Source organism: Phyllobates terribilis, unplaced genomic scaffold (assembly GCF_046119375.1).
Source record: "Phyllobates terribilis strain yellow unplaced genomic scaffold, ASM4611937v1 Scaffold_5__5_contigs__length_657084704, whole genome shotgun sequence".
In the NCBI taxonomy this organism is placed as follows: Eukaryota; Metazoa; Chordata; class Amphibia; order Anura; family Dendrobatidae; genus Phyllobates; species Phyllobates terribilis.
In genome coordinates, this window is record NW_027362765.1 from 87,576,883 (window position 1) to 87,600,149 (window position 23,267).

Sequence of the window (23,267 nt, forward strand, 5' to 3'; positions counted from 1 at the left end):
AGATGTGGTCTTGGAGCCTTCACTACCGGCTTCCAACAGTATCAGTATCCTGGTGGATTTTACTACCCTGCCTTGTCTCTACATTATTTCTATGTTGCCGTACCAGCTCCTTGCACATGACTTTGCCATGTGCATAAATCCTAAGGGTATGTGCACACAAGAGGTTGGTGAACCCACTGAGTTTTTAAAGAGGTAGACAATTCAGAAAATTAGGACATTTTTTTCCTAAAGCATCTTTTTTTGTCATTTCCAGAGCCCTTTTTTTTGTTTTGTTTTTAAGTAGTTTTTTTGTACAGGCATACAACACTCAACAAAGAAAACGCTAGCTTATTTTCAAGCGAAAATGCTCTCAAAAGACTTAAAAAAAGAAAAAGGCGGCAGGGTATTTTTTTGACTTGTATGATAAAGTACAGTGAGTCTTCTGAGCGGAAAACGCCTGAAGAATGGTCGGGTTGCTTTTTTTTTTAAACGTCTTTGAAAACCTGAAGTGGTTAAAAGATTGAACATATAAGGATGTTCTAAAAAAATAAATGGTCATTTTTTTTATCATTTTTTGGGAGCTTTTTCAGGCAGGTTTCGGAGCAGATCCACAAGAAAAAGACATCTAAGGGAAATAACACAATACTTGCTTATTTGTGCTATGAGCACAAGGAACGTAGAAAGTAGTTATCGGTGTCTTGGAAAAAGAGATGTGTTATGTTTCTCCAATCCTCCAAGCTGCAGATGGTTTAACTCCTTCACGATAAATAGGGTATTTTTACGTCATATTATGTCGTGTCCCCGACTGTGATGCAGGCTCCAGCGCTGAGCCCACATCCTACCGGCGTTCATAGAAGATCGTGATTTCTGCTATACATAGCAGGGCTGAAGCCCTGCTATGTATAGCACAGGTGGTCAGACAAGTGCAGCTTCAAGTCCCCTAAGTGGACTATTAAATAAGTAAAAAAAAAAATAGTTTTAAAAAATCTGAAAAAAAAAACAAAAAAATGCAAAAGTTCAAATCACCCCCCTTTTGCTCCATTAAAAATAAAACAATATAAAAAAATACACATATGTGGTATTGCTGCGTTCAGAAATGTCCAATCTATCAAAATATAAAGTAAATTAATCAGAAAGGTAAACGACATAACGAGAAAAAAATTGAAACGCCAGAATTAATTTTTTTTCTGGCAACTGCAACATTGCAATAAAAGACAATTAAAACATTGTATCTACCCCAAAATTGTATCAATAACTTTAGCCCAGGGCACAAAGGATAAGCCATCACACAGCCCTATATTCCGAAAAATAAAAATTCTACAGGTCTCGGAAATGGCGAGAAATGCAAAAAAAAAAAAAAGTCATACAAATTTCGGAATTTTTATTTGCCTTTATTTTGGGGTGTTAACTAGGGCATGTATTTCCTTACAGGGATGTGGACTGTCTTTAGGGGCTCTGCTTTGAGGTCTTTATTAAAGGTGTCTGGTGTGCTTTTTTATTTGTTAGAGGGGTGAGGGTCTGGTCTGTTCTAAAGTGGGGGTCCGTCTTTATTTAGGGGTCCAGGCTAGGGTCAGCATTTCATTACAGGGGTCTGGACTGTGTTTGGAAATGCTGTTTTGGGGTCTTTATTTATATAAGGCGTCTTGTGTGCTGTTTATAGGGCGCCTGGTTTACGGTTTTATTTTTTAAGTCAATATTAATTTTTTGGGGTGTGATACAAGGGTCCATGCACATAATTTGTGACCCTGAGACCATAGTTTGAGGACGTGTCCTAGAATTGACCACACTTGTCCCCTTGCCTTCAGCGAGACCTTTCCTTAGAAGATTTCTTTATATCCTCCATTTTATTATATAGACATGAAGTGCTAGACTTTTCCTTAGAGGATTTCTTTATATCCTCCATTTCATTATATAGACATGAGGTGCTAGACCTTTCCTTAGAGGATTTCTTTATATCCTCCATTTCATTATATAGACATGAAGTATAACCGAGGGTCACTGTACTCTAACCCTAGCTTTCCTGTCGGTGTTATCTGACTGACCAGACAGCCCTGACTATTTCCAGTCAGATACTTCTCACAAAAAAACTTTATTGCTCTGCGTGGCCGCTGACAAAGTCTAACCCTGGCGTTTATCTGAGGTGAAAAATTCCCCCAATCCTGCGCAGACCCACGTCCGCTCAATAAACCAACCCCCCTCTGAGTGAGGACAGCGAGGTCATCCTATTCAAGAGGAGGGTAGTTTAAAAAAAAAAAAAAAAAGGGCGGCCTCCCGCGCCTCACCTTGAACTACAAGTCCCGTCATGCCCCGCTTTCCCCAGACACAGCGCATGCGCAGTGCCTTCCCGATTCCAAGTTTGGAGCTTTTCAGCTGGCAGCCCTTGGCCCATCACGTAGGTGCAGAGCCCGGGATTCTCGGCTGCAACTGCAAGTGCTGCAAATCTATTTCACGGAGCCGGAGGAGGAGGGAGAACGACGAGCACCGTGCACTGCAAGTGCAATCCAGGAACAGCCTCCTGCAACCCCCAGCAGCTCTGCAGGAAGATCTGGAGCTGCACACTTTGCATCTTTGTTGTAAAACTAGAGAGAAAGAGAAGAGAGGAGAGGCAAAGTCTTTTGTGCACCCCTCCCCCCTCCCTCCCAGCCAAAGCAGAGGGGAGAATGTCTCAGCCTGGTAAAGGAGGTAAGAGGAGCCCAAATTCTGGAGTTTGCACGGTGCAAATGCAAAATCCCCCGGGTGCATATGAGAGTGCAGGAGTGCAGGCAGCTGGGGGCCAGTGCATTAGTAAGTATGAGCCTTCCCTGCTGCAGATGCATTTCCTGTTTGCTGGCTGCCCTGCTGCAGAGTTCCTGCAAGGCAGGGCTTCCATGCAACAGTCTGGAGATCACCACTCCTAGTGCAAGCTGACATGGCTGCACTGGCATCTACTTTCTGCACAGCCCCTGCATGCAGAAGCCAGCAGCTGCTTCCAGATTGCATGCACACTTCATTTTCTCCTGCATTATTTTGCATTATTTATATATATATATATATATATATATATATATATATATATATATATATATATATATAATTTTTTTTTTGCATGCTCATTTGCAGTTTTACTTTGCACAGTTGCAGATTATTCCTTGTGCACTTCATATTTGCAGGCATTTACTATTATTTTGCACTTTTTTTTTTTTTAATTCAGCAGTTGCATTATTCTTTGCACACAAGTTATTTTGTACAGTTGCATTTAACATTTTATTTTTTGCACGCACAATTTTCAAAAATGTTTATTTTTATTTTGCACGGTTGCAAAATATTCCCTTTTCGTGGGTGTACTTTATTTTTGTAGGCATTTGCTATAGCATTTTTTTTATTACTATTTTATTTTTGAACGATTGTGATTGCGCATTTATTTATTCATTTTACTTATAGCGTCATTAATTCCAAAGCGCTTTACAGATATCATCATCGCTGTCCCCATTGGGGCTCACAATCTACATTCCCTATCAGTATGTCTTTTGGAGTGTGGGAGGAAACCCACACAAAACTCCTTGCAGATGTTGTCCTTGGTGAGATTTGAACCCAGGACCCCTGAGCTGCAAGGAAACAGTGCTAACCACTGAGCCACCGTGCTGCCCTGCATTCTGTATTGTTTTTTTCCCTTGGTGCACTTTATTTTTTTGCATGCATATACTGTTATTTTTATATTACTTTGCTCCATTGCATTATTTTTTGCATGCTTGAGAACGATTGTGATTTATTTTGCACAATGGCAGATTATTCCGTATCCTTTTTTTTTTTTTTTTTTTTCTGGGTACACTTTATTTTTTGCAGGCATTTAATATTGAATTTTTTTTTTTTTTTAATTTTGCACCGTTGCATTATTTTTTTTGCATTGATTACTATCCTGCAGCTTCTCATGAGTGCACATTGTTATTGAAGGATCTAGTTTTATGTTGCATTTTTTTTTTCTTTAATTTACTGTTTTGCAGGATTGAGCCTATTTGATTGGGGGGTGGGGGGTGAGTTAAAAGCTAAATCTTTTCAAAATATGACTTTTTATTGCATGTAGTAAACTTTGCATTTCCCTTTGTAATTGTTGCATTTAGTAAACTTTTTTTCTTTTTATTGCTTTGCATTGCTCACTTTGCCTCCCCCCCCCCCCTCTATACCTTCTTCAGTCTGGAATTACTGTCCGGCCTCCTTTTCTTGTGCCTTTTTGCACAGTCAGCCTTGGTATTGATCGGCACGGCGCTGATCCTATACACTGAGCTATTTAAAACGGGCCTTTAAAGCAAGACTATTTTAGCAGTCTGGCTCTTGAGGCTTGGTGAGTGGCTGTGGAGGCCAATGAAATTGCATACACACAAAAAAATTAAAAATGGAGGGGCTCTTACTAGAGGGTGGGATTAAATGTGAAATCTGTTTGCAGAGTCTTTTAGTAGTCTCTGTTGCTGATGGGCTCTGTGAAGTGTTTTATTTCTAGATGAGTGGTTGGGGTCAATTAGGAGTGGGGTGGGATACTTGTATCTAAAAAGTCAGGAAGGCGAGGGTTAATACGCAAAAAGTTTTTCTTGGGTAGGTCTATCACATCTGCAGTCGAACAGGCTCTATAAAATGTAGTGTGTAAGTATATGGAGCCCCCATAAACTTTTACGGGAGTACTACAATGGCTTCCTACAAAAAGGAGCAACTTTACAACATAACCATAGATTTCTACCGCCCCCCACTCCTCCCCATATACATGCATTTGTGGCTCATCTAAGGCTTTAACAGGGACAGTGGAGTAAGCAGCTGCCATACACCTCTGGTGGCGGCTTATCTCCCCTAAAAACTGAAGGATTGTACATGTTGAAATCTAACATGCCCCATCGTTTTTTCCTTTGCACGATATTTGCCACCAGGAGGAGTCAGAAAACCCGTCGTACACTTTGGTCTGCTAGTCTTGCTGAAATTGGTCATAAGTTCGAAACCGGTTGGCAGAAACCTCCCCAAAACAGATAATTCCTGCAGATATAGTGGAAATGTGCAGGTAAATGGCATTTTATATATGGACAGCAATCTAATGGGAAGAGGTGCCGCAGGGAGAAAATGAACTAGTTCCCTCTGCAGCTGCTTGGCTTCAGTCATCGGGGCCGGGGCAGTGGACGCTCTGTAATCACTCCTGTCCACATCGAGTAGAAAGTGGCGCCAGTGACTTCTTTTTCTGCCAGAATACGTGAGCAATCAGCACCTGTTATTAGGACGGGTGCACGACACCTGCCAAGGTGTAGACAAGGCAATTTTTGGAGCTGCTCATCATTAGGGCAAGTGCATGGTACCTTTTCGATGTGGTTAGGAAGGTATAGACGTGACCTCATTATGGATGCAGAGGTAAGTGGCGCCGAACAAATGATATGAGGGTGTCCTGACTTTTTTGTGGAACAGAAAGGTTAGGCATGTTGGATTTCAGCATGCCCAATCCTTTTGTTTTCAGGAGAGAGAAACCACCTCATTGTTGTCTACCAGTGGCTTATTCCTGTGAAAACTCATACATGCTCACATGCATATATATGGGAGATGGAGCAGTAGAAATCTAAATATTGTCATCGTGAACGACATCGGACAAAATGGAGGCAAATTTAGGTAAATGCTGTAATATATCAAAATAATTCCCATTCTTTGGAATCTCTTGCTGCACTAGTGCTGCCTCTTTGGTCTTTTTTTTTTTTTTTTTTTTCTTACTGGGCTGAATGCCAAAAATGTCAGGGACTCTGCTTTTAGATATGCTGATGTAGGGTGATAAAGGGGTCTTAATCCCTTTTTGTTTGGAGTGGGGATTGAGCGATATCTCACTTTTAGGTTTTTCCTCTGTTGATGTTCAAAGATCCCTTTTACCAGCCTCTAAATCAGAGTCTGTGCACACGACATCTTTATCTTGAAGGCGGAACTGCTGAGATTTTCCTAGGCAACGCCAAAAACGGAAAAGTCGGCTGTCTTTTTCCTGAAACGGCTTCGTTGTCAGTTTTGCTGTCCGTGTCTTTTTTTTTTTTTTCCTTATAATATAAACCATAATTAGCGGAAGCCACCCCAAGATTGGACATACCACTTCTTTTAACCACTTTATGGTTTCGGAAGTGCTTAAAGGGGTTGTCCATTACTCTGCAACCCCTTGTCAATCACGTTTCCCCCAAACAAAATAGCACTTATACCGTCCTCTGGCGCTGTTCCAGCGGTGTTGGTGCTGTTCCAGTGGTGTTGGCACTGACTCTTCCGTGGCTCACATGACAGTCAGTAGCCATTTCACTCTCCCCTCCTTTGGTCAAATCAGACATCCGGAAGAAGTCGGAGCTGCGGCTGCTCTCGTGCATCCTACCGATGTATGACTTGTCTAAAAGAGGGGAGAGTGAAATGGCCGCTGATTGTCACGTGAGTCCCTGGAGAGTTAGTGTTGACACTGCTGGAACAGCACAAGCCCCTGAGGAGAGTATAGATCCTATTATTTTACTTGGGGGGAAATGTAGTGATAGAGAAGGGGTTGTCTGAGTAGTGGACAACCCCTTTAAAAGAAGTAAGAAAAGACTGAACCTTTGCAAAGCAGCGGACGAAGATGTTAACTTTCCGACTGCTGCGGCCTATGAGTGCTTACCGTGGTCCGCGATCAGCAACTAATCACAGACTGCAGTGGTCCTGCTGCTGGTGAAACGGTGTTGTCTTCCTTCTGTGGAAGATTGGTGCTACCGCTACTGTCAATCACTGACAGCAGCCTTTAAGCTCTGCTATCCAGCAGGGCGGTCACTCAGGCGCTTATCGATCCGGCCCCACTACGATCTCTGGTTACTGATGGATTTCCATGACAGTTGGGGGGACCTACTGAGGGTGTCTTAGAACACAAAGATTTTTACTGCGTACAGCAGTACTATGGTACTGCAGTATATAGTACGAGCGATCACCGGTAATAAATATATATTTAATACTATGATAGACCAGACTTTTTCGGAAGCAGAGATACCAATTTTTTTTTTTTTTTTTATTATATATTTTTTTTATACTTTTTTTTTTCCCTTTTCCTCTGTTTTTTTTACATTTAAAAAAAAACAAACAAAAAAAAAAACTTTACATTTAAACCACCCACCTTTTCCCTAATTAAAACTAAAGAAATGTAAAGAATAATAAAAAAAAAAAAACAACAAACAAATCAAAAACCGCATATTTGGTATTTCTACTTCTGTAGAAATTCGGTCTATCAAAATATAAAATTAACTCCAATTAACCTCAATGTAAATCAAAAAAACAAAACCAAAAAAAAAAAATATATATTATAGACACACACATACGTCATAATTGCGGTTTGGAAAACCAGCTCGCTACACAAAAAAACAAGTCCTCGCACGACTTCATTGATGGAAAAATCTGAAAGTTATGGGTCTTAAGGAAAATGGTCATATATTTTACCGTGCTTGTAGTATTGAATGACACCATTCATATCATATTGAGTAAGGGAAAATGTAAAAAAAAAAAAATATATATGTGTGTGTGTGTATATATATATATATTACAGTACAGACCAAAAGTTTGGACACAACTCCTCATTTAAAGATTTTTCTGTATTTTCCTGACTATGAAAATTGTACATTCACACTGAAGGCATCAAAACTATGAATTAACACATGTGGAATTATATAGTTAACAAAAAAGTGTGAAACAACTGAAAATATGTCTTATATTCTAGGTTCTTCAAAGTAGCCACCTTTTGCTTTGATGACTGCTTTGCACACTCTTGGCATTCTCTTGATGAGCTTCAAGAGGTAGTCACCGGAAATGGTTTTCACTTCACAGGCGTGCCCTGTCAGGTTTAATAAGTGGGATTTCTTGCCTTATAAATGGGGTTGGGACCATCAGTTGTGTTGTGCAGAAGTCTGGTGGATACACAGCTGATAGTCCTACTGAATAGACTGTTAGGCTGTGTGCCCACGTAGCATTTTTCAAGCGTTTATGCTGCGGAATTTCCGCAGCGGAAACGCTTGTAAAGCGCTAGGTAATCCGCACCCCATGGTCCCCAAGGGGATTCCGCATGTTCTATGCACATGCTGCGTACAAAAATCCGCAGCATGTCATTTAATTTTGCGGAAGTGCAGCGGAACTCCCGCCATTGACTTGCATTGAGACGCACAGAAACCGCGACTGTACATTTTTACAAGCGGCTTCTATGCGTCTCTATGTGCGGATGGTACCCAGTTCTGGAGGAGAGGAGACTCTCATCCAGACCTGGGTACCATTGTACCTGTAAAAAAAAGAATAAAATAACAAATAAAGTTTATACTCACCTGTCCGGCGTCTTCTCTCTGAATGCCAGCAGCGCTGAAGGACCTTCGGTGACGTCACAGTCATGTGACTGCAGGCCCTTCACCGCTCTGTCTCGCGATATGCCGGCAGCCGGGAACCAGCGCTGCAGCCACGCCGGGGCATCGGGGGTGAGTATAGCTTTATTTGTTTTAATTTTTACGGTTCACACTGTATAAATCCATGCTGTTTGCATGGATTTATACAGTGTGACCTAGTTGTCAAGCACTTTCCAAGTGATGCTATCGCCTGGAAAGTGCTTGTCAATCTGCATGCGGAAACGCATGTGGATCCGCATGTATTCTGCAGGAAAAACGCATGCACAATCTGCATGCTTTTTTTTCTGCCAGGGAGATGCAGAAATGCTGCAGAAATTTTCTGCTTCATTTCTGCATCGTGGGCACATAGCCTTAGAATTTGTATTATGGCAAGAAAAAAGCAGCTAAGTAAAGAAAAACGAGTGGCCATCATTACTTTAAGAAATAAAGGTCAGTCAGTGCGATAAATTGTGAAAACTTTGAAAGTGTCCCCAAGTGCAGTTGCAAAAACCATCAAGTGCTACAAAGAAACTGGCTCACATGAGGACTGCCCCAGGAAAGGAAGACCAAGGATAAGTTTATCCGAGTCACCAGCCTCAGAAATCGCAGGTTAACAGCAGCTCAGATTAGAGACCAGGTCAATGCCACACAGAGTTCTAGCAGCAGACACATCTCTTCAACAACTGTTAAGAGGAGACTTTGTGCAGCAGGCCTTCATGGTAAAATAGCTGCTAGGAAACCACTGCTAAGGACCGGCAACAAGCAGAAGAGACTTGTTTTAGCTAAAGAACACAAAGAATGGACCTTAGACCAGTGGAAATCTGTGCTTTGGTCTGATGAGTCCAAATTTGAGATCTTTGGTTCCAACCACCGTGTCTTTGTGTGACGCTGAAAAGGTGAACGGATGGACTCTACATGCCTGGTTCCCACCGTGAAGCATGGAGGAGGAGGTGTGATGGTGTGGGGGTGCTTTGCTGATGACACTGTTGGGGATTTATTCAAAATTGAAGGCATACTGAACCAGCATGGCTACCACAGCATCTTGCAGCGGCATGCTATTCCATCCGGTTTGCGTTTACTTGGACCATCATTTATTTTTCAACAGGACAATGACCCCAAACTCACCTCCAGGCTGTGTAAGGGCTATTTGACCAAGAAGGAAAGTGATGGGGTGCTACGCCAGATGACCTGGCGTCCACAGTCACCAGACCTGAACCCAATCGAGATGGTTTGGGGTGAGCTGGACCGCAGAGTGAAGGCAAAAGGGCCAACAAGTGCTAAGCATCTCTGGGAACTCCTTCAAGATTGTTGGAAGACTATTTCCGGTGACTACCTCTTGAAGCTCATCAAGAGAATGCCAAGAGTGTGCAAAGCAGTCATCAAAGCAAAAGGTGGCTACTTTGAAGAACCTAGAATATAAGACATATTTTCAGTTGTTTCACACTTTTTTGTTAACTATATAATTCCACATGTGTTAATTCATAGTTTTGATGTCTTCGATGTGAATGTACAATTTTCATAGTCAGGAAAATACAGAAAAAGCTTTAAATGAGAAGGTGTGTCCAAACTTTCGGTCTGTACTGTGTACTGTGTACTGTGTATGTGTGTGTATGTATGTATGTATGTATGTATATATATATATATATATATATATATATATATACACATATTATATATATATATATATACACATATTATATATATATATATACACATATTATATATATATATATATATATATATACACATATTATATATATATATATATATATATATATATATATATATATATATATATATATATATATATATATATATATATAATGTCTCACACAAAAAAAAACTCTTGTATCTGATTTGGAAAAAAAATTGTCTATTTGAACATGGGGATAGAAAAAATTACAATGCAGAAACAACACTTTAAGTCGAGGTTGTATCGTTAAGATCAACATAATTAGAAAGTTGTTTTTATTGTCGGAATTTGGGGGAGTGTTAGTAGAAATTCTCCCGGCCTATGGTTATAGTCTAGACCAGGGGTGCACAACATTTTTTGGTCCAAAGACCACATTGCCATACGTAAAAAATCCCAAGGGCTGCAAAAGAGTTTAAATGGGTACGTACATGAATACATAACCAGAATCGCCATCAGTACATTTAATACATCACCAGAACCAAGTTTTGAGTATTTGAGGAGGATTTTGGGAGCAAAAACTCGAAAAATCCTCCTCATAAAAATCCCCAAAACTTAGAGATTTGAGATTAAGTTTTTACATAGCCACGAAGCACGTTGTGGATTGCTACATATCTACAAATTCAGAACCACCGCCGGTGCATGAGTGCAGTGCCGGAACCCACCGCCGGTGCATGTACATAGATAGCACCAAGCTTAGTACAGTGATCAATTGCAATGTTAGGTCAGCATGAACCTATAATTCCCAATTATGGTAAGTAGATACTGGGAGCTATCAGTCATCATCAGACTGTGGACCATACCAGAACCACAGTGCTGATGAGACATAGTCCATATCACAAATAAACATTTACATCCCGGTACCTTTTTTAGATGACATCTTCTCTGATTAGAGTAGTTCTCCTTCTTTTCTATGCTCGTCTATGCAGATTTCCCTCTTCTGTCTTCTCCGTCTTTAGCAGCACTGCCCAACACGATGCCCTTAAAATAAAAGTATCATTATACTGCCCCATAAATCAAAATATCTCACATGCTGTGCCCCTGAATAAATAATTGCTCCTCACTATGCTTCCTGCACATAATGTCCCCCCCCCCACACACTGCCCCTCTGCATAATTGTCCCCCCCCCCCCACACACTGCCCCTCTGCATAATGGTCCCCCACACTGCCCCTCTGCATAATGGTCCCCCTCCACACACTGCCCCTCTGCATAATGCCCTCACTGCTCCTTGCTATACGCCCCCTATTTTCCAATTGTTCCGTTGCCCCATAATGTACCCTCGTCTGAAATGAAAGCACATTTCATCTTCAGCTCCTCCATGGAGCGCTTACCAGTGTCCATCGTGTCCTCAACAGTTCTGCGACCCCGGCAGCCGTGTGATGAGGTCAGTAGCGTGCTGACGTCATCACGCCGCAGCACGTCGGGGCTGACAGTCGCTCTGCTCTGCCCCAGTCTAGCACAGTATTCAAATGGATTCTTGTTACTGTTAATTTATTAGATGGGCTTGATACTCCACTCCATGTTGTGCACAATTTTGCGTCTTTATAATTTTATGTGCATAATTTTATGTGCATAAAAATCTTCTGAAAATACTGGAGTGTTGGAAAGAAAAACGATGCGTAAAATACATGCGTTTTTGCTTGTGTTTCTGAAGTGTTTTTTATTTTATTTTTCTTACCATTCATTTGAATAGGTGAAAAACGCTGAAACATTTGACACTGCAGATGTGAAACTGCTTAAAATCTGCGAGGAAATAAAACATTTTCAGATTCAGAAATCTTTCACTTTGCTGGTACGGTGAAATGCTGCGTTTTTTTTTTTTTTGCTGGAAAAAATGCAGAAAAACACAATGTACCAACATAGAGTTTTTACGCCAGTTTTTTTGTAGTAAACACCGAATCAGTCCCTTGGTGTTTTATAGCTGAAGATAATTTTTAAGATTCATGGGGAAGACTCTGCAAAAACTCAATCAGAATATTCTTATCAAAATGATCTTTTCTTCATTTTTTTTTTTTTTTTTTTTTTTTTTTTTTTTTTTTTTTTTTTATTTATACTGCTTTTGGGGAAATTTCAAGGAATTGTCAGAGAGGATATTTCCTTTAGTTGTTCCCATTTTCTAGTATTTGTTCAGGTATCTTGTGGGATGGCCCCTTTGGTATCTTGTGGGATGGTCCAGGTGGGACTGCATTTGAAAGTTTGCTTAGAGCTGCACTAGAGAAACCTGCATTAAAAACTACATATCCCTCATCTTTGCAACCCCCTCCCTATGTCACATCATGAGTTGCAAGGAATCCTGACAGATTGGCTTTAAAAGCGTACTTCAAGGGAATATTAGTACCTACTAATGGAAATACCGGTGCATTTTTTTTTTTTTTTTTTTTTTTTTTTCTTCTACTAGGATTTCCCTATGTAGCGGGTATCATCATGACAGCAGGGGCAAAAGATTTGAGATACCTGATATAGGAACTGTCCAGAAAATGAAAACCACATAGAACCTTTTTTATTTCCTTAAATTGGTTTCCTTTCATGATCTAAGTTTTTATTCCTTTGGCAGTGAGTGAGTTAGCAGATGCATTGCGGCATATTGATTTACAGTAAAGTACTTTTAATACTTGTGACGTCTATCAGAAAGTTGTCTGGGTTCTCCTTTTGGCTATGTGGCACCCCAGGGATCTGGTTTCCACAGTAACAGCAATGTTATGTCTGAGAGCAGGTGGGAGGTCTCTTGGTCAGGAATCCTATGCATGCCACACCTCCTGCCCAGTCCTGGGAGGGGAAGAACTTCCCCTATATAAACCTAGGGCTGAGGCAGGGTTAGTGAGTAGAGAAGAAGTAGAGACAGAGAAAAGAAGCAAATATAGGAACAGAACATCAGGAGCTCTGTGGGAGCAGTGTTACAAGGAGTCAGGGGCTGGCAGCTGCAGAGCTCGCCCTGACTGAGAAGATTTCTTACCGGACCCGGAGTCCGAGGCTGTGGGGACTAACTCCTACCCAGCAGCAGAATCCGTCAGGCAGGGGATTCCAGGTCCTCTGGCCAAGAAACCCGACGGCCCCGAGTCACCGGCCATACGGGTGAGCACCACACGGTACACTGAGGGACGTGGGCTACTTATACCTGTCTCTAGCAAGGTAGCCAGAAGAGTACAGTTAGTTTGGGAGGCCTACAACTCCGCCTGGCCAGGGGAGATCCCATCTGCTCAAGGACTGACCAGGCCCCAATCGCTAGCCAGTACTCCGGGAGGGTCTATCTTTGTCACCAGTAAAGACTCTGAACTACACCGTACCGTCTCCGAGTGGTTCCTGCTACCCCCATCATCCACGTCGGCTGCCCTGAGGCCATACCCCTCCCGTTGGGGGTTATACTATCACGCTGCACAATCCTACCACCGGCCTCAGCGGTCTGCCCTGCAGCAGCAGCTCCTTAGCTGTACTCAACGGGTGGCGTAGTCGTCCAACATCTACCGCTGATACATCGCCGCTCAGTTTGACTCCCTGGGCACGGACCGGGTCACCGCCACGAGACTACAACCCTCAACAGATCCGGCTTCGGGTAAGCTCCCGCGTGCGCAACGCAGCGCGACACAGGCCCAGGGGCGCGTCAGCTATATATATAATATATATATATATATAATATATATATATATATATATATATATATATATATATATATATATATATATATATATATATATATATATATATATATATATATATATATATATATATATATATATATTTTTTTTTTTAGATGGAATTAAGGCCTACATACATATTAGATGAAAGTCAGCTAAATCCTCCCCCACCTTGAGCGTGACCTGCCAACCATCTGATGTGTATGGGAGCCTCTCAACTCTTACTCAGCAGATTACGTTGGGAGTTGAGAAGGTTTGGGCATGTTGGAATTTCAATGCCTGATCCAATTTTTCCATTTCTGATAATATGATGGCAGAGTTACAAGGGCCATAGCTTTCTCCTATCTCCATGTAGACAGCTCATGAATGTTTGGCCAAGCTGAGCGCTCTTGTATGGGGGGAAACCAGAGAGATGGAGGCCTGCTAAATTAACAGTTGGCCAACAGGGATCTCATTGTATGGCCAGCTGTAGGCTCGTGGTTGAACACTTGTTGATAGAATGATCGTCTGGTGAATGATCATTTTGGTGAAGCAGCCATACACATTGGCCGGTTAATAGTAGCAGCCATACTTGCTCAATTATGAAGTAAGGTGAGTAAAGGTTATGGCAACTCATTGGCACCACATCAATTTTGATTTGGGAAAGCGGGTGTTTGACAGAGGGAACCCTTGTCTGTCTTACCCCCTAGATTCTGTTTCTGCTATTGACTCTTGCATCAAGGAGGTTAGTAGCACTCCAGTAACTTTGTAGTTGCCTTATGAGTGCTACTGTGCAGTGTATACATATATAAGTGGCTTATTCAAGGGGCATCTGGTGGTGCTGCATACCCTTGTGAACGCACTAGTATTTAGGTTGCGGAGTTCAGGCCATTAACGCAATCGACAGTAGTCGTTAGACGCTTGTTTATCGGCCACTCTATACCGGCTGATGTAGAATGATGACTATAGAACGATCACTAATAGATCAATCTGTCCCCATAAATGTGTCATGTTACCATCCGCACATCTGCAGTTTACACACACTGCATATTATACACGCATATATATATATATACGCGCACACATATATGTATTCACAGAACACAAACGTGTGGAATTGAATTCTGTTCGAATTTTACAAAAATCTGCCTTCGCCAAAATGCAGTTTTGTTTTTTTTTCTTTTTGCAATTTTGCTTTCATGTGGATTAAGCAAAATCCATAAACCGGATACAGCAAAAGCTGTAACTTGAACAATAAAAGGCCATACAAATGTGTTAAAAAAAAAAAAAAAAATAAAAATAAATAAAAAATATCCTAATACTCACTTGACCTTGAACTTCTCCAGCCCCTCTGATCCTCATGTCACCTGTCCGGTCCTCGTTCGCATCTTCTTCCAATTGTCGCCGCTTGTACTGAAATCCTCAGGCATCTCACACTGGGCCCAGACTTCCAGATTTGACTAGACAGGTGAGGTTTCTGCACATGCTCTTGCAAAGGTCACGATGCCCTGACCTGAAAGATCAGGGCATCATGACATCACTGTGTGCGCAATGACCTTTGGGGGTGCATGCGCACAACCTCTCATGGCCTGTCCAAACACTGATGTCAGGGCCTAACAGGAGCCGTGGTCTGAAAATGAAACGAGGACCGGATGGGTGATGGTGAGCGGTTTAGTATGAGGATTGAATTTCATTTTTTTTTTTTTTTTTTTTTTTTTTTTTTTACATGTGACATTTATTATGTGCTGCAGTCTAGAATAAGGGAGCTTGAATTTGTGGAGAATAACTTCTTTGCAAATTAAATTTCCTAGGAAAATCTGCACAAACAGGCAAATTAGAATTTTGCTAGATTTGCTCATCTCTAATACACATGTATATACATAGAACACATACATCTACACACGTGTGCACATATACATACATACATACATACATACATTTGTATGCACAAACACGCATACACGGCGCACACATGCTCTCGCAGGTATGCAAGCACATGCACCCGCATGTACGCAGGCACGCACTACACTGATAATGTAGAATTGCTTATCAGTAATGTTTCTGTTGTAACTACTGAGGGCCCCTAAAGAAGTGTGAGCCCTGGGCAATTGCCAATTTTTTTTCAAGTTAAACCCACAAAATGTAAATGTATTTTATTGGGATTTTATGTGCTGTACCAACACAAAGCATCAAGTATTTGTCACATTAAAAAAAATTATACATTAGGTTTTCTGTTTATTTAAAAAAATATCAATCTAAAAATTGTGATGTGCATTTGTATTCAGCCCCCCTGAGTTCATACTTTGTAGGACCACCTTTCGCTGCAATTAGTGCTGCGAGTATTTTAGGGTCTGTCTCTACCAGCTTTGCACATCTAGAGGCTGAAATTTTTGCCCATTCTTCTTTGCACACGCGCTCTAGCTCATTGAGATTGGATGGAGGCGTCTGTGAACAGCAATTTTCATGTCTTGTCACAGATTCTCAATGGGCCTGGCCTGTGAATGGGCCAGTCCCTCCTGAAGAAAGGTCTCCCCACAGCATGATGCTGCCACCACCATGTGTGACAGTGAGGATGGTGTTTTCAGGGTGATGTACAGTGTTAATCTACTGCCACACATAGCGTTTTGTATTTAGCTCAAAAAGTTCTCTGGTCTTATCTGACCAGTGCACCTTCTTCCACATGCTCGCTATGTCCCCTTCATGGATTTTTGAGGACTGTAAACTGGACTTCTTGTGGCTTGCTTTCAAAAATGGTTTTCTTGTTGCCACTCTTTTAGTAAAAACAGATTTGTGGAGTATACGACTAAAAGTTTTCCTGTAGACAGATTCTGCACCTGAGCTGTGGATCTCTGCAGCTCCTCCACAGTGACCATGGGTCTGCTGGCAGATTCTCTAATTAGTGTTTTCCTTGCTTGGGATGTCAGTTTAGGTGCACAGCCATGTCTTGGTTGGTTTGCAGATGTGCCATACTCCTTACATTTTTGGATGATTGATTGAACAGTGCTCCATGAGATGTTCAGAGCTTGTGCTCGTTTTATTATAACCTAACCGTGCTTTACTGTTCTCCATAACTTTATCCTTAACCTGTCTGGTGTGTTCCTTGGTTTTCATGATGCTGCTTGATTCCTAATGTTCTCAAACAAACCTCTGAGGTCTTCACAGAACAGCTGTGGTTATACTGAGAATAAATTACACAGGTGGACTCCATTTACTAATTGTGTGACTTCTGGAGGCAATTGGTCACTCAGGATTTTATTTAGGGGTATCAGACTACAGGGGGGCTGACTACAAATGCACATCACAATTTTCAGATTTATAGTTTTAAAATAATTAGAAAACCATGTATAATTTCATTTACACTTGCACACAAATACTTGCTATTTTGTTTTGGTACATCACATAAAATCCAAATAAAATACATTTGTTTGTGGGTGTGATGTGATAAAATGGGTATAAATACTTTTTTCAAGGCACTGTACATTCTGTTTTATACTCCAGAGCTGTGCTCACTATTCTGCAGAGCTGATATCTCCAAGCATTTCTTGCTTGTTCAATTGGTCAATATTTTTCAAATATAATTGTAGACACTGTTCAGTAAAAACATAGAACAAATTAACTCTCGTTGCATTATAGTGTATGTGGTGACACATTTACGGTTTCCTACAACAAATAGAAGAAAGATGAATTGCGCTCTGGAGGAGTGTTAGATGTGTAATGAAATGTATTTCTAAAGTGACCAAACCCTTCATATACAGTCATATGAAAAAGTTTGGGCACACCTATTAATCTTAAGCTTAATGTTTTATAAAAATTGGTGTTTTTGCAACAGCTATTTCAGTTTGATATATGTAATAACTGTTGGATACAGTAATGTTTCTGCCTTGAAATGAGGTTTATTGTACTAACAGAAAATGTGCAATCTGCATTCAAACAAAATTTGACAGGTGCATAAGTATGGGCACCTCACCAGAAAAGTGACATTAATATTTAGTAGATCCTCCTTTTGCAAAAATAACAGCCTCTAGTCGCTTCCTGTAGCTTTTAATGAGTTCCTGGATCCTGGATGAAGGTATTTTTGACCATTCCTCTTTACAAAACAATTCCAGTTCAGTTAAGTTTGATGGTCGCCGAGCATGGACAGCCTCTTCAAATGATCCCACAGATGTTCAATGATATTCAGGTCTGGGGACTGGGATGGCCATTCCAGAACATTGTAATTGTTCCTCTGCATGAGTGCCTGAGTAGATTTGGAGCGGTGTTTTGGATCATTGTCTTGCTGAAAGATCCATCCACTGCGTAACTTCAACTTTATCACTGATTCTTGAACACTATTGCCAAGAATCTGCTGATACTGAGTGGAATCCATGCGTCCCTCAACTTTAACAAGATTCCCAGTGCCGGCATTGACCACACAGCCCCAAAGCATGATGGAACCTCCACCAAATTTTACTGTGGGTAGCAAGTGTTTTTCTTGGAATGCTGTGTTTTTTTGCCACCATGCACAACGCCTTTTTGTATGACCAAACAACTCAATCTTGGTTTCATCAGTCCACAGGACCTTCTTCCAAAAAGAAATAGGCTTCTTCAAATGTGCTTTTGCATACCTCAGCCGACTGTTTGTGCGTACTTGCAGAAACGGCTTCTTTCGCATCACTCTCCCATACAGCTTCTCCTTGTGCAAAGTGCGTTGTATAGTTGACCGATGCACAGTGACACCATCTGCAGCAAGTTGATGCTGCAGCTCTCTGGAGGTGGTCTGAGGATTGTCCTTGACTGATCTCACCATTCTTCTTCTCTGCCTTTCTGATGTTTTTCTTGTCCTGACACTTCTGGCCTTAACAAGAACTGTCCCTATGTTCTTCCATTTCCTTACTATGTTCCTCACAGTGGAAACTGACAGGTTAAATCTCTGAGACAGCTTTTTGTATCCTTCCCCTGAACAACTATGTTGAATAATCTTTGTTTTCAGATCATTTGACAGTTGTTTTGAGGAGCCCATGATGCCACTCTTCAGAGGAGATTCAAACAGGAGAACAACTTGCAAGTGGCCACTTTAAGTAGCTTTTCTCATGATTGCATACACCTGGCTATAAAGTTCAAAGCTCAATGAGGTTACAAAACCAAAAAAAGTGCTTTAGTAAGTCAGTAAAAAGTAGGCAGGAGTATTTAAAACAAGAAAATGATAAGGGTGCCCATACTTATGCACCGGTCAAATTTTGTTTGAATGCAGATTGCACATTTTCTGTTAGCACAATAAACCTCATTTCAAGGCAGAAACATTACTGTGTCCAACAGTTATTACATATATCAAACTGAAATAGCTGTTGCAAAAACACCAATTTTTATAAAACATTAAGCTTAAGATTAATAGGGGTGCCCAAACTTTTTCATATGACTGTATAATACCCCATTCATCATTGCCGCAATATAGAGTCCATTACATCCCCCATGTCCCTAGTGCTGCCCACAATCTACATTTCAGGTCTGGAACACAAAAAGAAATTTGCATGGGAAAATAAACTATATTACGGATGGGGGCGCTGTTTCATTGCTGCTTATCCGTTTTTTTATTCTAGCAGTGGTGGAAAGTGGTATTGCTAGTTACTGCTTTGAAAACAGTGGTATTGGGGATAGTTTACAAGATTTTTGTATAGGTTTGTGGGTGCTGTATGACCTATATAATCCTGCCCCGAGTTTGTCACTAATGCTGGTTTGGTGTGCAGCATGTTTTTGAAATGGAGATGAACACTTTTCATTTGTAGGTGTTCTTTTAATTTGTCACACAGCTCCTGGGTACATGAAGAAGGCCCCCACAAGCAAAGGAGTTGGTGAGTGTGTTGGGTGGACTGTCTGTGTTGTGTGCATTAGCCTGTTAGTTGTATGGCGCAGTAAAGCTTCTTTCCTCATTCATTTGTTGTCATCATCATCATCAAAGTATATATCCACATTATCAACATCAATTCATAATTTACATATAGCATTCATCTACATAAAAACCTTATACATACACCCTGGATTATACTCCAGAGCTGCATGTGTACATACATTACTTATTCTGTACTGACCCTGTGTTACATCCTGTATTTTACTCCAGAGCTGCACTCACTATTCTGCTGGTGGAGTCACTGTGTACTGTGAGGCAGTCACCGGGATCGTACGCGAGGGACGTTATATATCCCCCAGAATGTGTACAGAGATCTATTAAACCCATTGGAGTGCATTGCAATCACAAACTCGCCTGCGGCTGCAATGCAGAAATGAAGGTGAGCATTGACCTGGTCAGGCTATCTGGCTTAGGCAGATTAGTAAAACCCGACAGGGCCTTCATTTCTTGGAGGAGGCTACAGGAAGGCAGCGGGGCGGTCTCCTCCCTCCAACCCGGGTTTTCCAGTGGGTCTTGCCACATGTCCTTTTAAAAACCCTGCATTAAGGAGTAGTGGTGTTCAGTATTGGGACCTGCTAGGAACATGGCAGGAAAGCTCGGCGTGCCTGTGTATAGCTGAACCCATGCCTGGGAAGGCTCTGAGCGGCCCAGCGCGGCCGTTGCCCATGGCAACCGTTTTTATGGACTCTGGTTAGCCCGGCTGCAAACCGGAGGACTTTGTTTACCCGTGAGTTGCTGAATAAAAGCTGCTTATGTTGAACTTGCTTGGGTCACTGCCTCCATTACTGCACAGTGTGAACTCCACCACCTTACAGCTTGGTGGAGAATGCAGGGATTGTGACTGAGGCATACCTCACCGGCAGCTGCATGACCACAATCCGGCCTGCCACCTTTTAGCCACACCCCGTGGACAAAAACAAGCTGTAAGGCGGCGGTGTTCACACTGCAGTAACTGAGGCAGTGACCCAAGCAAGTCCAACATAAACAGCTTTTATTCAGCAACTCACAGGTAAACAGAACCTGGCTGCAAACCGGAGGACTTTAACATGAGTCGATAAACAAGGGTTGCCTTGGGCAACGACCGTGCTGGGCCGCTCAGAGCCTGATGGATGCAGAGCCTTCCCAGGGGTGGGTTCAGCTACTCACAGGCCCGCCGAGTTTTGCTGCTATGTTCCTAGCAGGTCCCAATACTGAACCCCACTACTCCTTAATGCAGGGTTTTTAAAGGACCTGTGGCAAGACCCACTGGAAAACCCGGGTTGGAGGGAGGAGGTCGCCCCATTGCCTTCCTGCAGCCTCCCCCAAGAAATGAAGGCCCTGCCGGGTTTTACTAATCTGCCTTAGCCAGATAGCCTGACCAGGTAATGCTCACTTTCATTCCTGCATTGCAGCCGCAGGTGAGTTTGTGACTGCAACGCACTCCAATGGATTTAATAGGTCTCTGTACATATTCTGGGGGATATACAGTACAGACCAAAAGTTTTGACACACCTTCTTATTTAAAGATTTTTCTGTATTTTCATGACTATGAAAATTGTACATTCACACTGAAGGCATCAAAACTATGAATTAACACATGTGGAATTATATACTTAACAAAAAAAGTGTGAAACAACTGAAAATATGTCTTATATTCTAGGTTCTTCAAAGTAGCCACCTTTTGCTTTGATGACTGCTTTGCACATTCTTGGCATTCTCTTGATGAGCTTCCAGAGGTAGTCACCGGAAATGGTTTTCACTTCACAGGTGTGCCCTGTCAGATTTAATAAGTGGGATTTCTTGCCTTTATAAATGGGGTTGGGACCATCAGTTGTTTTGTGCGGAAGTCTGGTGGATACACAGCTGATAGTCCTACTGAATAGACTGTTAGAATTTGTATTATGGCAAGAAAAAAGCAGCTAAGTAAAGAAAAACGAGTGGCCATCATTACTTTAAGAAATGAAGGTCGGTCAGTCCGAAAAATTGTGAAAACTTTGAAAGTGTCCCCAAGTGCAGTTGCAAAAACCATCAAGCGCTACAAAGAAACTGGCTCACATGAGGACCAAGCCCTGGAAAGGAAGACCAAGAGTCACCTCTGCTTCTGAGGATAAGTTTATCCGAGTCACTAGCCTCAGAAATCCAGGTTAACAGCAGCTCAGATTAGAGACCAGGTCAATGCCACACAGAGTTCTAGCAGCAGACACATCTCTACAACAACTGTTAAGAGGAGACTTTGTGCAGCAGGCCTTCATGGTAAAATAGCTGCTAGGAAACCACTTCTAATGACAGGCAACAAGCAGAAGAGACTTGTTTGGGCTAAAGAACACAAGGAATGGACATTAGACCTGTGGAAATCTGTGCTTTGGTCTGATGAGTCCAAATTTGAGATCTTTGGTTCCAACCACCGTGTCTTTGTGCGACGCAGAAAAGGTGAACGGATGGACTCTACATGCCTGGTTCCCACCGTGAAGCATGGAGGAGGAGGTGTGATGGTGTGGGGGTGCTTTGCTGGTGACACTGTTGGGGATTTATTGAAAATTGAAGGCATACTGAACCAGCATGGCTACCACAGCATCTTGCAGCTGTATGCTATTCAATCCGGTTTGCGTTTAGTTGGACCATCATTTATTTTTCAACAGGACAATGACCGCAAACACACCTCCAGGCGGTGTAAGGGCTATTTGACCAAGAAGGAGAGTGATGGGGTGCTACGCCAGATGACCTGGCCTCCACAGTCACCAGACCTGAACCCAATCGAGATGGTTTGGAGTGAGCTGGACCGCAGAGTGAAGGCAAAAGGGCCAACAAGTGCTAAGCATCTCTGGGAACTCCTTCAAGATTGTTGGAAGACCATTTCCTTTGACGACCTCTTGAAGCTCATCAAGAGAATGCCAAGAGTGTGCAAAGCAGTCATCAAAGCAAAAGGTGGCTACTTTGAAGAACCTAGAATATAAGACATATTTTCAGTTGTTTCACACTTTTTTGTTAAGTATATAATTCCACATGTGTTAATTCATAGTTTTGATGCCTTCAGTGTGAATGTACAATTTTCATAGTCATGAAAATACAGAAAAATCTTTAAATGAGAAGGTGTGTCCAAACTCTTGGTCTGTACTGTATACCGTCCCTCGTATACGATCCCGGTCACTGCCTCACAGTACATACATTACTTATCCTGTACTGATCCTGAGTTCCATCCTGTATTATACTCCGGACCTGCACTCACTATTCTGCTGGTGGAGTCACTGTGTATACCGTATTTTTTGGACTGTAAGACGCACCGGACCATAAGACGCACCTAGGTTTTAGAGGAGGAAAATAAAAAAAAATAAAAAAATTAAGCAAAAAATATGGTCATGATGCACTTTTAAGGGGGAGGGGGGGTCTTCTGCTGACACTGGTATAGGGGTAATGTCCCCCAATTATGACAATATCCCCCATCCTGGTATATATGCCCCACCTTCCTTTTATACGTGGTCCCCATCCCCATCCTGGTATGCCTGGCACCCCTCATCCTTTATCCTGGTAGGCATGGCACCCCTCATCCCCAATCCTGGTAGGCATGGCACCCCTCATCCCCAATCCTGGTAGCCATGGCACCCCTCATCCCCAATCCTGGTAGCCATGGCACCCCTCATCCCCAATCCTGGTAGCCATGGCACCCCTCATCCTTATCAAGCTGCACATAAAAAAATAAAATAAATAAACACTCCTACTCACCTTTCTTCTCTCTCCTCCAGCGCTGCGTCCTGTCTGCCCGCACTGATCTCTCCAT

The 23,267-nt window shown here is 42.0% G+C and overlaps 1 protein-coding gene across 2 annotated transcripts in view; it reads left to right on the forward strand.

The window, feature by feature from the left end:
• Positions 1–2,284: 2,284 nt before the first annotated feature.
• MAP2K6 (mitogen-activated protein kinase kinase 6) overlaps positions 2,285–23,267 on the forward strand; it is a 50,029-nt gene continuing 29,046 nt past the window's right edge. The window contains exons 1-2 of one of the 2 annotated variants that reach the window (XM_073682527.1): positions 2,285–2,661; positions 19,416–19,457. In XM_073682527.1, coding sequence (XP_073538628.1) covers positions 2,640–2,661; positions 19,416–19,457 — 64 coding nt within the window. In that variant the 5' untranslated portion in view covers positions 2,285–2,639. The remainder of the gene's footprint in view (positions 2,662–19,415; positions 19,458–23,267) is intronic. The other variant, XM_073682528.1, reaches the window with a different exon arrangement.